Source organism: Physella acuta, unplaced genomic scaffold, assembly GCF_028476545.2.
Source record: "Physella acuta isolate Inbredline_101_S28 unplaced genomic scaffold, ASM2847654v3 ptg001790l, whole genome shotgun sequence".
Classification (NCBI taxonomy): Eukaryota; Metazoa; Mollusca; class Gastropoda; family Physidae; genus Physella; species Physella acuta.
In genome coordinates, this window is record NW_026733300.1 from 39,913 (window position 1) to 57,079 (window position 17,167).

The 17,167-nt window shown below is 35.9% G+C and overlaps 1 protein-coding gene across 1 annotated transcript in view; it reads left to right on the forward strand.

Annotated features, from left to right (window-relative positions):
* Window positions 1-15,728, forward strand: part of LOC131930510 (protein Wnt-5a) — a gene marked incomplete at its 3' end in the record, with an annotated part of 33,755 nt that extends 18,027 nt beyond the window's left edge. Inside the window, exons 2-3 of the mRNA XM_059287036.1 lie at window positions 13,192-13,348; window positions 15,469-15,728. Coding sequence (XP_059143019.1) covers window positions 13,221-13,348; window positions 15,469-15,728 — 388 coding nt within the window. The remainder of the gene's footprint in view (window positions 1-13,191; window positions 13,349-15,468) is intronic.
* Between the last annotated feature and the right edge of the window lie 1,439 nt (window positions 15,729-17,167).

Here is a 17,167-nt window from a genome sequence, read left to right on the forward strand (position 1 = left end):
CGCTGATGGAAGGCCACGCTTATCTCAATATACTTCTACCATGGACAACGCCGGACGACCAAGAAAACCTACAGACGAACACATCAACAAGCGGCAACGTACAATATATGACAACTAATACATCAAATTAACCCATTCATTCCCATTCTTTACTTAAATGAAAATAAAATTAATTAAAGCGTTCTCAATTAAAATTAATTACATAATATTGTTCAAATATTTACAAAAAATAGTATCAGTTGTATTTTTAATTGTAATAACATTAGAGATTAGACAACAGTACACTTCGAAGTCGGATTCATTTAAAAATATTTTTTGTTGTAAACCATAACCCGCGTTTAAACGACGGTAGACGTTAATCTTAAATTTTTTGTGTCCTACAAATTTGGCAAACCACAAATGCTCTCCATGCAATGTATCTAATCTAAAACCATTTTAATTTAATGAGTTCTTTACGCGGATTTTACACCAGCAAACACACACTAAACTTACATTCAAAGACGGCAGACAATACAAGTCTTCACGTTTATAACGGTTCTCTTTCCCTGCGTACTAGGTAACCTGATTTTAAAATCTTTTTCCCTTGTTTAAATCCAGTCTATCCCAGCAGTTAAAAACAGGTAAGGGAGAGAAGCATTGTATAGATCCCAATAGCTGCGTGTTCACAATGATTCATCACAGGCTGGAGTTTCGTCTGACGGTCATCACTTTATCTTGGAAAACGTTGCGTGTTTGTGGAGTTGTGTGGTCTATAGCATAGGCAGCTAAGTCTTGGTGGAGTTGTGTGGTCTATAGCATAGGCAGCTAAGTCTTGGTGGAATTGTTGTGTGGTCTATAGCATAGGCAGCTAAGTCTTGGTGGAGTAGCATAGGCAGCAAAGTCTTGGTGGAGTTTATGTGTGGTCTATAGCATAGGCAGCTAAGTCTTGGTGGAGCTGTGGTGTGGTCTAGTTGGAAGTTCCATCTTGGTGGAGTTGTGGTGTAGTTTAGAGCATTGCCAGCTCAATCTTGGTGGAGTTGTGGTCTAGTTGGAAGTTCCATCTTGGTGGAGCTGTGGTCTAGTTGGAAGTTCCATCTTGGTGGAGTTGTGGTGTAGTTTAGAGCATTGCCAGCTCAATCTTGGTGGAGTTGTGGTCTAGTTGGAAGTTCCATCTTGGTGGAGTTGTGGTGTAGTTTAGAGCATTGCCAGCTCAATCTTGGTGGAGTTGTGGTCTAGTTGGAAGTTCCATCTTGGTGGAGTTGTGGTGTAGTTTAGAGCATTGCCAGCTCAATCTTGGTGGAGTTGTGGTCTAGTTGGAAGTTCCATCTTGGTGGAGCTGTGGTCTAGTTGGAAGTTCCATCTTGGTGGAGCTGTGGTCTAGTTGGAAGTTCCATCTTGGTGGAGCTGCGCTGTGGTCTAGTTGGAAGTTCCATCTTGGTGGAGCTGTGGTCTAGTTGGAAGTTCCATCTTGGTGGAGTTGTTGTGTAGTTTAGAGCATTGCCAGCTCAATCTTGGTGGAGCTGTGGTGTGGTCTAGTGGCTGTGTGATTTATAGCATAAGTTCTATCTTGATGGAATACTACTAAAAATAAATTAATTCTATCTTGGTGGGTAAATAGCCTACAAGCATGGTACTAGAGCTATCTAGTCGAACGTTTCCTCTGTTCTTTATTTTAGAGAATTTCATCATGGAGAATCTGTAGCCTGAATTAGAGTATAGAGAGTTTTATCTTGGAGAAGCTGTAGCCTGAATTAAGAGTATAGAGAATTCCATAATGGAGAAGCTGTAGCCTGAATTAGATTATGGAGAGTTTTATCTTGGATAAGATGTGCTTACATCTACAGTTTAGAGCTAGGTTTGTGCCTGATAAAGTTGCATCCTACACATACAGGGCAGATAATTCTACTGTCAGCAGCCTACTTTAATAATCAGCAAAAAGTTTTGAACCATGTTCTTTTTTTAAAATATTAACGGTTTATAATATAGAATATTTAATAGTTAGATGAGCAAAATACTTTAAAAATTTAATAATAACTTTATAATGCATATAAAGATATATATATATATATATATATATATATATATATATATATATATATATATATATATATATATATATATATATATATATATATATATATATAAAGATATATACATATATTTATATATATATATATATATATATATATATATATATATATATATATATATATATATATATATATATATATATATATATATAAAATCCTGCTCCACATATCTTATATACATATGTTTAGACAACGGTTCTACATAAACTAAAGCAAAGTCATTAAACGATTTTTTTTGTTCTTTTGCTTCCATGTGCAATTAATTTCTTGAATGTTGTTTCGTTTCATCTTTATTCCCAAATTTAAAAAAAGAAAAAAAAAGAAAAAAAAAAGACGGATAAATAGAATGAACTTAAAATTACAGACTCGCATTTCCCCAACAGCAATATGTGGTTCTAAAACTCCACCTTCTCACATCAAAACCACTCTCCGTCCCCTTCAAAACTCTGCCGGTTAATTCCGTCACCGCCCCCTCAACAAGTCGAGTTAATTAAACTCCCCTAGAAGACAAATTCTTCCTGTTAATTGAAAACTTGGCTAAAAGGTCTCCCATTGTCGGATAGCCTTTCTCAACGCGTAACAAGTTTACTCGCAGGCAATAAATGTTCCCTACTTACTTGGGGGAGGGGGGGAGTAGGGGAGAGGGGGTAATTCTTCCACCCCTGGCCTGTCTGCACGAGTACTGTTTGCTTGTCTACACTGCCTCGACCATAACTCCCCCCCCCCATCAACATCTTCCCTTCTCAACGTCTTAACAAAAAGCCGGGGACACTAAACACTCGCGTAACACCCTCCCCTTGTATAAACATTGTAATTGAATCCCCAGCGGCCCTCGGGTAGGTAGAGGGTCTGATTCAGCTGAGTCCGATTTAAATACATTTCTTCCCCTCTGTGTGTTAAAACGCTTTGGAACCAAATAAACGATTAGCGGGTACAATTTTTATTTGCGACATGCACTACTTATTAGTTTTAATTAACTATGCCTATTGTTTATTAAATATTTTTTTTCGTGGTAACCAGTACTAAAACGTCTACCGGCCCACCCCTCCCTGAACGAAATAGAATTACTATAGAAAATATATACTTTTACCAAATTTAGTCCGCCCCATCGAAAAATTTTAAGTGTCCCCCACCCTACCCCAGGAGAAAAGAAGCACTGCCCTCACCCCTCCCCCCCCCCCCCCACCAAATCTGTCCCCAGCAGGAAATCCTACCTTTCAGCATTAGTTTTAACGGTTTATTACGTAATCGACTTTTTAAAAAAAAATGCTTAGATTTGATTTATTTTTTCTGTAAATGACGTCGACGAACTGTATATGTATGATTGTATCCTTGTATTTTTCTACCCATATCCTATAACACATCAGGGCGTGCTACTATTTACCCGTTACCCCATCTCTTAAAACAGTGGTTCCTAACCTGGGTTCGGTCGAACCCCAGGGGTTCGGTGGGTCAGTCTTATGGAGGTCAAGACACACACCAGACTCATATGATTCAAGATATGATTCTTTCAATGCGGACGATAGTATTATAAGGAGGGTTCAGTGAATACGCTTCTGAACCTGGTGGGGTTCTGTACCCCAGAAAAGGTTAAGAGCCACTGTCCTAAAATACTTTCAGCTAAAATACTTTTTAAACACGGCAGGAGTCACGCGGACTTCCAAGACCTCAGCCCGTGTTTTGTTTTGTTTTGTTTTGTCCCAACCAAAACCTCTAAACATGGAGTAACCCATCTAATCAACTGCTCAAACACTACCTGTATACGTGTCTACCTTCGCCACGAAACGGAACCAAACTCGTGAAACACACAGGCCATAGCCTTGTCAACCGCCGTAGCAACACCGCCTCTAATAACCCGTCCCCCCCCCTTGTGTCTATACCACCCTGTTTGTGGTAGAGTCTCGATGCTTTGTAAAAAAAAAATGTCCGTGTCTGATTAGAGGACTTGGAAGACAGTTAGTGTAAACAGGGTCCTTTCAACAAGTCGGCTGTTGTGTATAGCGGTATTAGATACAGTTTGTCGTTGGTGTTCTATGGAACTTTTGCTTGTCGCGGTGGAGGGCGGGCTATCAGGAACAACAATAGCTGTCTCCGATATTTACTGTTCATGTATATATATATATATATATATATATATATATATATATATATATATATATATATATATATATATATATATATATATAAATATATACATATATATACATATATATATATATATATATATATATATATATATATATATATATATATATATATATATATATATATATATATATATATATATATATAGATATAGATATATAGATATATATATAATTATGTAAATATATTTACATATATATATATATATATATATATATATATATATATATATATATATATATATATATATATATATATATATATATATATATATATATATATATATATATATAAAATTAGAGAGAGGGATGGATAAGTGGATGTAAGTATGTGCTTGTGTATACAATCCTTTTCTCCCCTTTTATAATTATATCAAAGCATCTATGTTTAAAGTTATGCATAATTATAATACCGTATTATAGGAACCATTAAGACAGTTGAAATCTAAACAAATAATTAAATTTGCACAATTATATCATGCCTTTTCAGGCTAACAAAATCATGCATCATATTCAAACTCCATATCTCATATTTTAGCCTCAAATTTAACTTCATATTTATTAAGCCTCATATTTTAGTCTCAAATTTCAGCCTCAAATTTTAGTCTCATATTTTAGCCTCGTAATTTAGCCTTAAATTTCAACTTTATATTCAAGCCTCCAAACTTTGTTTCATATTCTAACTTTAAATTTTAGTCGCATATTAGTTCCACATCTACACACGCCGTTGCATTCTACTCATGAGATGACGTAACACCTCCCACCAAGAAGTTTTCTATACGACTGCTCCTGTGCACCCTTGACCTTTGAACTGCATTCCTCGCTTTCATAATATTATTTTAGCAGCACTGTCAGATCCGCTGTGAGTTGTGACCTACTGGACCTAGACATTCCTGACATAGCGCGGGGTTGAGGCGCGGTGGGGGGGGGGGAGTCCCATTCAGGTTGGCATCCATCAAACATGTCATTCAGTCACCTACACCAGAATTAGGGCTCGGGGAAAAATGAAGATGTAGAACAGGGCAGCCGTCTTTGAAGAAACGTGTCTGACTATGGTGTGTGGGGGTTGGGAGTGTGTGTGGGGATGTGTGGGGGTGGGATGTGTGGGGGTCGGGATGTATGGGGGGTGGGGATGTGTGGGGGGTGGGGATGTGTGGGGATGTGTGGGGGTGGGGATGTGTGGGGGTGGGGATGTGTGTGGGTATGGGTTGGGGTAGTGGTTAGTCGACTAACTGAAACTCATTTAGACCCTACGTATCTATTACAAACCATTAATTGTTACTATTACTGCAATGATAGTTACACAGAAAAGCCTTTTACGTAATTTTTGTAAGTAGGCCTATATCAACAATTTAAAGAACAGTTTAACCACATTTCAGTACCACACCTTGCTTTTAGTATTTGACCTCGTATCTATACATAATGTAAATATTTTGTTGCATTTGGCTTATAACAGAGAGCTATAAGTTATTATAAGAGGGTATAATATGTTCTTTAAATAAATTTTTTTGACCAAAAAGTTATATAACTTGTTAAACAAATTATATTCGTAGGCAACGTTTTATGAGAAGTGTTTAACTAATTGTAGTCATTACGGGGAGACAATTGAATATAAAAACAGGGCAGCTACTCCTGGTGTAAAAAAAACAGTTTATCTAAAAAATCACGTTTCTGAAAAAATGGATTAGAAAAGTTACTAGATAGCCTGATGTAAAATGTAACCGTAAAAATCGCATAGCTGAAAAGCTGGATTATAAATTTATCTCCTTTCTTGTCTTCCCTTCTGTAGTCGTCGGTTTCATCTCAGCCCGATAATATAAGGAAGCTTTTTCTTCTTCTTTTTACATTGTACTGTATTTTACATTGTATTGTTGATTTCCCTCCAACGCAATTGGGTATTACGTATCAACTTGTTATGCGCCACATAGGCCGTTGACGCCGATTTCAGCCTGCTTTTCTATTTAATTTGCTTCCATAGCCTTTGTCTAACCAAGGCAGCAGTTGTTTGATTTTGGAGTTATCTTTCTTAGAAATAATTGCTGTCGAACTCGTGACTTTTCGATCTAGCAACCATGATCTTTACCGACTCGACCACGCCGACCCCCATAACGAAACAACAGCAAAAAAAATTCTAAACGCTGGATGAAATCAATCACCCAGCCACTGTGCAAACACCCGTCAATGACTTGTCTAAAACCGAAAGCCAGAAAAAAAAATCCCGAAGAATAAACAAGCAAATCCCCCATGATCCCTCCCAGTACAACACCTTCTTTCTTCCTATCAGCCGTCAAAGAACAGTCCGCTTTCTGCTCTTTGGATGCTTGATACATTTACCTGTTATGTATTTGCAATCGTTTTCCTGTATTAAATTCAGGTGGCTGATCCAAAAATAGCTCTAATCAGATTACGTCAACGGCGAAGATGAGACTGAGTGTCACGTGAAATAGAAGCTCCGTCTCTATTTTAAGCTCGCGAAATTTCTAAACCTTTTATTTATATTCGACCTCACACCCCACGTTCCTGTTTTTTAATTATAAGTTAAATTTTGAATGCACACAGAAAAAAAGTTGCTATATTAAAATGTCAATTCACATTGGACGAATTTCCCCGAGGTAATTAATACCTCAGCAAGGTTAGGGTCGTAGTTTCGTGTAAGTGTTAAAGTTGGTGTAAGGGGTGGCAACTTCTTGTATGTGAAGAGACACTTTACTAATGATCTCAGTTCAACATTCAGGTATCCTTTTTGAGTGGGTGGTTTTTTCTTAATGGATGATCTTCTGTTTGAGTGGGTGGTTTCTCTCTTAATTTATGATATTCCGTTGGAATGGGTGGTTTTTTTCTTAATGGGTGATATTCCTTTTGAGTGGGTGGTTTTTTTCTTAATGGGTGATATTGCTTTTGAGTGGGTTTTTTTTGTTTTCCTTAATGGATGATATACATTATGAGTGGGGATTTTTTTTTAATGGATGATATTCCTTTTGAGTGGGTGGTTTTTTTTGTTTTTTTTTTTTGAAAAAAAAATGATATCTCTTTTGAGTGGATGATACTTTGAGTAGCGAAACCTCCAATCAAAAAAAGGTTTTAACTGTACCTTCGTCACACACAAAACGAGCTCTCGTGATCAAATAAAATGACATTAAGCGTTTCCGGGTAGACAGGTTTAAAAATTTAAACACACATGTCTATAAATAGTTATTCACACACATTTATGATACACACAAACACACACATATAATATATATATATATATATATATATATATATATATATATATATATATATATATATATATATATATATATATATATATATCTTTAGGTCCTATAATAACCTCTATATATCGAGCATGCATAAATAAAAGCGCTCTCACTGTACCGAAATTCTGTCTTTCCCTCGATGTATCGTAACAATTCTGGTCTATTGATAATTTTACAACCATTGAACTAAACACACATCAACAATGCACGGGGAAGCGCAATCATCATAAAGAGTATAGAAGACCCACCCACGATAAACGCTGATTCCCCCCCCCCCCCCCGTCCCCCATTCCCCCCTCCCCTGCACGTCCAACCTCTTACCCCCCCTGTGTTTGTATGTCCTGTCATGTACCGGCTATATCACCCTCTGATCTCCCGACTTCCACCGGGGTTCGACCAATTTGGCTTGACCCTGCCGCCTTCTGCCACTGGGCTACGGTGCCGGCTCCAAAAGGGTTTGATTGGCCACTTGACATGCGCCAACAATACTCCGGTCAGATTCAGACATTGATACGCGGCGAAACACGCCGGCAAATGGAACAAAAACCATGCCGGAAGAAAACCCGTCAAAAGACCGGCAGATTATTTCTCCGTCGGCGCATTCTGCATAGTCACGGAATAAAAACAAAGTGTGGGCGGGGAGAGGGGGTGGGGGGTTTCTATTTAATTTTTTTTTCCCTATCCCGATGCCTGATTGGATTTTCGTACCTTAGATTACCGTCCTGAATGTTCGCCCGTCAATTGATTGTAACGGAAGATGTATACGGCTATAAATTACCGTTCACGGAAAGATCTGGTACCCCCCTCCCCCACCCACCCCCTCCCCTAGATTATGGTGATTCGCTTTTCTTGCTTTGGCCCGTTTTAGCAGCGTTAGGCTTTGTATAAGAAATGTTGGAGTGGAATAAAAGAAGAAATTTTTTGTGTGTGGATAGCTTAATACTATCTTGTCATTAACATATACACACTCTCATATATAATTATATAATTATATATATATATATATATATATATATATATATATATATATATATATATATATATATCAATTGTACATACAGAGAAGTAAACACTATATATATATATATATATATATATATATATATATATATATATATATATATATATATATATATATATATATATATATATATATATATATATATATTTCATGTTCCGTAAAGTTTAAATAGCGTAAAATAGTTGTTTCTATGACACTAAGAATTTGTAAGTAGTTGACAGGGTGACATAAGCACCATCACCAATATCTGTAGCACCAAGAGAAAATATTTCGTTTGGAGGTTTGTTTGGCAGATTCTCATAAAACACCACGACACCCCACCTCCTAACCCACCCTGCCTACGTCACAGTTGACCTTAACGGGTCACATCGAATGGTTCGTGGTCACTCCGTTTGAGAGTGGTTCAACATCGTTGCACGTATCTGATTGTGAGATCAGGACAGCGACACGTGCAGTCCGTCAGATAGACATCTGGTCGTTGGGATATTTCCAGACCACCTAACACATCATGCTAACTTCACTGATTTTATATTTGATACTGTGTGAGTGTATGTATGTATGTACATATTATATATATATATATATATATATATATATATATATATATATATATATATATATATACATACATATATATATACATATATATGGAGATATTTACATAAATGTAGATATATAGATATAGATATATACATGTACATACATCAGACACACACATACATATATATGTGTATATATATATATATATATATATATATATATATATATATATATATATATATATATATATATATATATATATATATGTGTGTGTGTGTGTGTGTGTGTGTGTGTGTGTGTGTGTGTGTGTGGTGTCCCCTAACACCCTCCTACGCCACTGCTTGTAATGATATATCGGATGGGAATATACCTGCTTTTTTATTCTCTGTTATAGAATAACGTCATATGGTAAAAATAAACGCATAACAAAACGTATGTTTGTTGTACGGAATTCTGTCGGTAAACAAGTGCAAGCAAAAATAGTGTCGACCGGAGTGGCAGGGGCTATCAGCTCCCGAGTTTATTTGGGTGCCGCCAATACGTTCATTGAGGGCCTGTTAGGGCGGTGTGTGTGTGGTGCGGTGTGTGTGGGGCTGTGTGCGGGGCGTGCTGTATCATACCATCTGCGACAGCAGCTGATGGCTATCCCCCGACTCACCTCGCTGTCTGCCCACCCCGCCACCCACCTCGCTGAGGGTGCAGCAGCTGTTCGCCCCCCCCCCCCCCTCAGGTACAAGCGCTACCTCTTGTTTCTAAATCCTCGACCACAGCGCCTATTCAAAGTATAACAAACACCATTGTCTTTCATAAAAAAATATTTCCTTTTATAAAAATTATTGATATTTTATAACACATTTTCTACTAAATCAAACTATTTTTGATCCAAAGTTCATACTAGTTATAATCTCTGTAGATTTATTATCAAACACAAAAACCATTGTTTCGTCATATCATAAAACAACTATATTTATTAAGGCAATTTTTTTAAACAACCGTTAAACACGAATGCCACCCATATAGACATATGCCAGTTATTATGTGACAGCCCGTGTCTTGGCCCCCACAAGTACAAGGCAACCGAGGTAGTTAAGTTGTGGGTTGCATTTATAACATTCTTTGTTCTACTTTTAACGTCGCTTTAATACCAACCACCCTCCGTCTTTGAATGTCTTAGCTTTACAGGTAATATCCGACACATTCTTAGAGTCTTTCCACACAAAAAATTAGTCAGGAAGTCTTTAACTGAACCCAAACCCATATAAAAAATCAGTCAAATAATAAACTGCTGCGAGAGACTTGCTTTCTTCTATTTTAGAATTTCCTGTCAATCAAACTAATTACTTCTCTCTCGTTGACGTATTTTTTTTTTCCCATTCACATGCAACACTGCTCCTGTTTTATAGTCGTCTGTGACTAGTCAAGCAATTTCCGAACTTTGTACTGCCCTGGGTAATCAATAACTCGCACCTAGTGACACCTCTGTCTACCATAGAAAGGTAGATCAAATAATATTCTGGTTACCGATCCCTTTCCCTCAGAAATAAAAGAACAAAAAGATTGTATGATTAATTTTTTTCCCTCTGATTTTATTTCTCATTTCTTTACCTGATTAAGCACACTTGTTTAGGGTTTTGTTAAGGGCAAGCATAGCATTTGTTAGTGTGATCTTTGGTTGTTTTTTTTTTATTTTTTTATTTATTTTTTTTTTTACATAAGGTAAACCTATTTTTTTTTATACGAGAAATGTTTTTAACATTAGGAAACAATATGCGAAATTGCGTGTGTAGTCAGATATTTTTGTTATAAAACAATAAAGTATATATTTGTGTGGTCTACCACGTCAGATTTGATCATTCATCTTAATGGTAGTCGGCAGCTCTGTTACCGTGAGTGACGGTTGGGCCAAATTGTATGCTGTCAATATCCCTGTATACATCATCCTAATCCCACCTGCTGGCGCGGGGGACGGGGCGACACTGTACCTTGTGTCAATCAGTCAGGTACACTCTGACGCGTATATCCTGCCTGTATTGTCATACATAATTCATGGGATGTGAATTCTATAGCCGACCTGGGCTGACTCGCGTCGAGGGCAAGGGGGAGGGGGAACTAGAATGCATTGGGTGTAGTTTATGAATGGAGTGGTTTCATGGCCGTGACTTTTGTGAATGCAGGTACAGTGTTCTTTATGTGGATATGTGGATTCATCATATACATTTAGCACTTGTAAAAATATCGTTTTGAAGCAGGTGGTCTATACAAAACAAAGTAACTTGACTCAGTTTGATCATGTGCTGAATTTATACATCCTGTGTCTTCGTTGTATATTGCGTTGTGGTGATTTTAATAAGAAGACAAAGTTTTTTTAATAGAGATACCATTAAAAATTGTGAATGAAGAAGTTATGAAAAAGGTATCAAAGGTTTGTATTAACTGCGAGGTATTACGATATCTGTAAGCAAAAAGCTGCTAGGTTTTTGTTCAATTTTGGCCGCGCCAAATACATTGTCATTTTAATTAGGCTTTTAACACTCTATAGACCATTCTTAAAGCAGATAATTATCAACCTAAATTTATTAGTAAATGTTTTTGTAACTAGATATACTTTATAGCTTTTATGTTGTGTCTTTTTATACAGTTTTAACTTTTATATATAGTTGTGTAGCTATTTGATCATGTTATGTCGTGGGATATAGTCACATAGGCCTATGTTATTTTTGTCTTAAATGGATAATGCATAATTTCGCGCTTAGATAAATTACTATAATATAATATTTACATTGGTTGTAGCATTATGTTACACTGCCATATAATATAGTTTATAGTAGTCTTTACTTTACATTAATGGTAACATTATTTAAAAATGTTCTACAATAAATAAAATTAATAATGGTTTATACATTATACATACATTAATGGTGACGTATTGTAATAGTCCTATAATAAAGGTTATTCAAATGCATGCATTAGTTATAACATATCTTGTTAACATTATATCTTGTATCTGTTAACATTGTATCTTGTATCTGTTAACATTGTATCATGTCTCTGTTAACACTGTATCTTCTATCTGTTAACTTTGTCTCTTGTATCTGTTAACAATGTATATTGTATCTGTTAACAGTGTGTCTTGTATCTGTTAACATTGTATCTTCTGTTAGCACTGTACCTTGTATATGTTAACATTGTCTCTTGTATCTGTTAACATTGTCTCTTGCATCTGTTAACATTGTATCTTGTATGTGTTAACACTGTATATTGTATGTGTTAACACTGTATCTTGTATCTGTTAACACTGTATCTTGTATCTGTTAACATTGTCTCTAGTATCTGTTAACACTGTATCTTGTATCTGTTAACATTGTCTCTAGTATCTGTTAACACTGTATCTTTTATCTGTTAACATTGTATCTTTTATCTGTTAACATTTATCCTCTGTTAACATTGTATCTTGTATCTATTGACACTGTATCCTCTGTTAACACTGTATCTTGTATCTGTAACATAGTCACTTGTATCTGTTTACATTGTCTCTTGCATCTGTTAACATTGTATCTTGTATCTATTGACATTGCATCTTGTATCTGTTAACATTGTATCTTGTTTCTGTTAACATTGTATCTTGTATCTGTTAACACTGTATCTTGTATCTGTCAACATTGTCTCTAGTATCTGTTAACATTGTATCTTGTATCTGTTAACACTGTATCTTGTATCTGTTAACATTGTCTCTAGTATCTGTTAACACTGTATCTTGTATCTGTTAACACTGTATCTTGTATCTGTTAACACTGTATCTTGTATCTGTTAACATTGTCTCTAGTATCTGTTAACATTGCATCTTGTATCTAATGACATTGTATCTTTTATCTGTTAACTTTGTCTCTTGCATCTGTTAACATTGTATCTTGTCTCTGTTAACATTGTATCTTTTATCTGTTAACACTGTCTCTTGCATCTGTTAACATTGTATCCTCTGTTAACACTGTATCTTGTATCTGTAACATAGTCACTTGTATCTGTTTACATTGTCTCTTGCATCTGTTATCATTGTCACTTGTATCTGTTATCATTGTCTCTTGTATCTGTTAACATTGTATCTTGTATCTATTGACATTGTCTCTTGTATCTATTGACATTGTATCTTGTATCTGCGGCAGATGCTGTGATCGGTTGAGATTATGCTAGCATGGAAGGTTCTCGACGGCGGAGGAGAAAGAATGTTCTTCCCCGGATACCAAAATGGTGGTGGTGGACGGTTGCTGTCCTACTTATATCCATGCAAACACAGGCGGTCTACGCACTTGATATGTGGTGGTAGGTGTTGTTGTTTTTTTTGTTAGATAAATGAGTCGGTTATTTTCCAGGGTTAACTTTTTTTTTAGATAAAGGAGTCTTGTATTATTTTGTTTTGATGAATTCGTTATGTCACTGGTATAAAACGGTGACGTGTCAATATGGAGGCTGTTGTTATTTTGCATGGTGACTTGTTAAAAATGTTAAATGGGAGGCTACTGTTTTGTTTTAGCTAGTCGAGTTATCATGCTAGTTGAAAATTTAGTCCCTTCACCCCCCACCCCCCCCCTACCCCCCCCCCCCCCCCCCCGAAAGTTTCAAATCCCCTTCCCCTCCTCGAAGAAAATTTTTTTGAAAGAAACACCATATTATTTTTGCCAAATGACAAATAGAACGCTAATGTTTTTTGTTTTGTTTATGCTAGCAGACATAACTATTATCTTTCATTTAAATATAGTACTTTCATGATGTTTAACTAATTCATTAACCAAACAATGTGCGTATTTTAATATAATAATTAATGAGTAACAATAACCTTTACATCACTAAAAGTTTTTGATTTATGAAAAACGAAAGTAATAAAATATAGACAATAGTCAAAGTACAACAAATTCTCTGTATAAACAGACAATATTAAAAGTTTATACCTCTATCATACCTCCACCCCTTCCCCCCCCCCCCCCCCCCCCTCATACCGCCTCTCGCAATATGCCCTCTCATCCATGTGTCATAAACTGCCCGTTGTCTGAATAAAATAATATTTTAAGTTTATTTTACGATTCAGATTAAACAAAAAATCTCTCTTTATTTATCGAAAACATTTTAATCTTAAACAGCATAGTTTGAATGAATAAATAAATAAAAATAGACAAAAATCACTTACGATTTTGTTTAATGAATAAACGTATAAAATTATATTACCCGAACGTTGAAATTAAAATAATGTATCATCGCACTTACATGGCACGGAAAGTATTTTTTTGCGAATAATAGCACGGAACTTTTTTTTTTTTCGTTTTGGCACTTGACGGTTTTATTGACGTGAACAGATGCAGACCTGGCTTGTCGCTCACTGACAGACAGGCAGCATATTGACACACTGACACACACACAGACTGACAGACACGCAGCATGTTGACACACTGACACACACACACATACACACACAAACTGACAGACAGGCACCTTCGTACAAGAGGAAAGTGATGCGCTGTCAAGCACGGGGGGGGGGGGGGGGGGGAGAGAAAAAAAATGGTAATTATGGGCAGACAACTTGCCAAATTCCAGTCCGAGGAGAAGTTAAGTGCTCCTTGTTTATTTAACATTTTCCCCCACCTCTTGCAAGAATGGCGGGGAGGCGGGGAATTAATTTGTAAGCATATTGTTCTTATGTTACCGCCTAGCTTCTACATGTAAACATTGTCTGATAGCACTAGTAGAAATCAGGAGCGACTATGCAATCAGTAAATGCATATATATATATATATATATAATATAAAATCTTAATGTGTATAAGCATATACATACACATATACAGTTATATTTGTATATACATCTGTATAGGCCTATACATCTGTATATATATATATATATATATATATATATATATATATATATATATATATATATATATATATATATATATATATATATATATATATATATATATATATATATATACATATATATATATATATATATATATATATATACATATATATATATATATATATATATATATATATATATATATATATATATATATATATATATATATATATATATATATATATATATATACAGATATGTATGATACATATGTTTGTATGTTTATAAATCGTGTGCCTGCGTATGGCTGTATATGTTGGCCTTATGCCTGTATATGCATTTAATATTATACCGGTATCCGTATAAATGCCGGGGTCAAGGAAACAGATGAACTCTACTTCATCTGCCCCATGCGTCTTGGGCACAAACGGAAAAATATGACGATTCGTATGAATGTAAGTAAATTTATACGTATGTGTACGTTTTTGAAAATGTGCATGTAATGTGTATTTGTGTACACGTACATGTAACGTGTATGTGTACACACTCAATATATGTACCAAATTTATTTGACGGTGTCATCTCCCCAACAGGCAGCTTGGCGTGTCAGGACTAGAGAAGTGGAACAACCCTCATATTCTGATGCTGGGGGCCCAGCCAGGCATCTGCACCCAGTTAAAGGGCCTCTCGGCCCGGCAGATCAAGTTCTGTCAGCAGTACCACGACCACATGCCCAGTATAGGACGCGGCGCCAAGCTGGGGATAGCCGAATGCCAGTTCCAATTTAGGCTCCGGAGGTGGAACTGCAGCACGGTGCAGGATTCTTCCGTTTTTGGACCAATCATACAAATACGTAAGTTTTTTATACCAATCATACAAATACGTAAGTTTTTTTTTAAACCAAGCATACAAATACGTAAGTTTTTTAAACCCAGCATACAAGTACGTAAGTTTTTTAAACCAAACATACAAATACGTACGTTTGTTAACCAAGCATACAAATATGTAAGTTTTTTAACCAATCCTACAAATGCGTACATTTTTTAAACCAAGCATACAAATACGAAAGTTTTTAACCAATCATACAAAGACAGAAGTTTTTAAACCAATCCTACAAATACGTAAGCGTTTTAACCAATCTTAAGCTTTTAAAAAGTTTATAAAGTTAGAACCAACATCGTTGATTATTATTGAATTAGACAAAAAATATACTCTCATTCAATGCAACAAAACCTTTTCAACCACGCTATTCATTAGAAAAAAATACTGTCATTAAATACAACAAAACCACTTTAAACACTCTTCAACCCACTGTACGCTCTTTAAATTCGCATTATTGGCCGTATAAAACTGGATTTTATAATGACGACATGCGCCTACCTTTTTGGACGTTTTCAAACCATTTTTCACGTACAATAAAGTAATTTAAAAAAACATGAATTTTTCTAGTGCTCTATTTCAATTTGTGTTCAAATATGTTTTACTTGAACACCCCAATACATAATACAGATATTACATGAGATGTAATCGTTGGATGCCCTCATGACATAATACAAATTTTGTGTGATTTTACATTGTTGGACATTCCTTGACTTGAAGTAATAGAAATCTTGAGCGAGATTATTTTGTAGGACATTCCATGATATAATACAAATATTTTGTGATTTTATATCGTTGGAATCCCCTTGACAGAATACAAATATTGTGCTACATTATCTAACTCGCCTAAAACCATCGTGTTTATCAACTGCCCAGTCAAAGTACACCTTCGTTTATTATGTCTATACATGAACGGTGAGCCCCCCACCCCCACCCCCAGCCCGGACATCAACACGGCGAGGGCGACGCTCCACCACCCATCAGTTTATTACTCCGTCTAATTACTCAATGTTAGCCAACCCCGGTGAAGAAATTTAAACAACGCCGACAGGATGGCGCCCGATCAAAAAGCCCCCTTCAACACAAGACATCTGTGGTCGAAAGCTTGCGTGTAGGGATCTCAATATTTAGAATACACGAGCCCTTTGATGGGGGCTAACCCGTGCAAAGTTGGGGTCTTCAGTTTAGCTTAAACCTCGCCTAGTTGATGCTAATACCTGTTGCATCTTTTAAACTCGAACTTCACTGATAAACTTCTAAATCAGCAACTCTTTAGAGATTGTCTTTTTTTAAATATATATCCTCTATACGTAGGCGTCCTAATCACAATGATTTTACAACATCTTTTCTATTTATAACACATTGTATGCATTCATTTGATATGGTTAATCACTGTAGGCGAGCTCTTTTAAA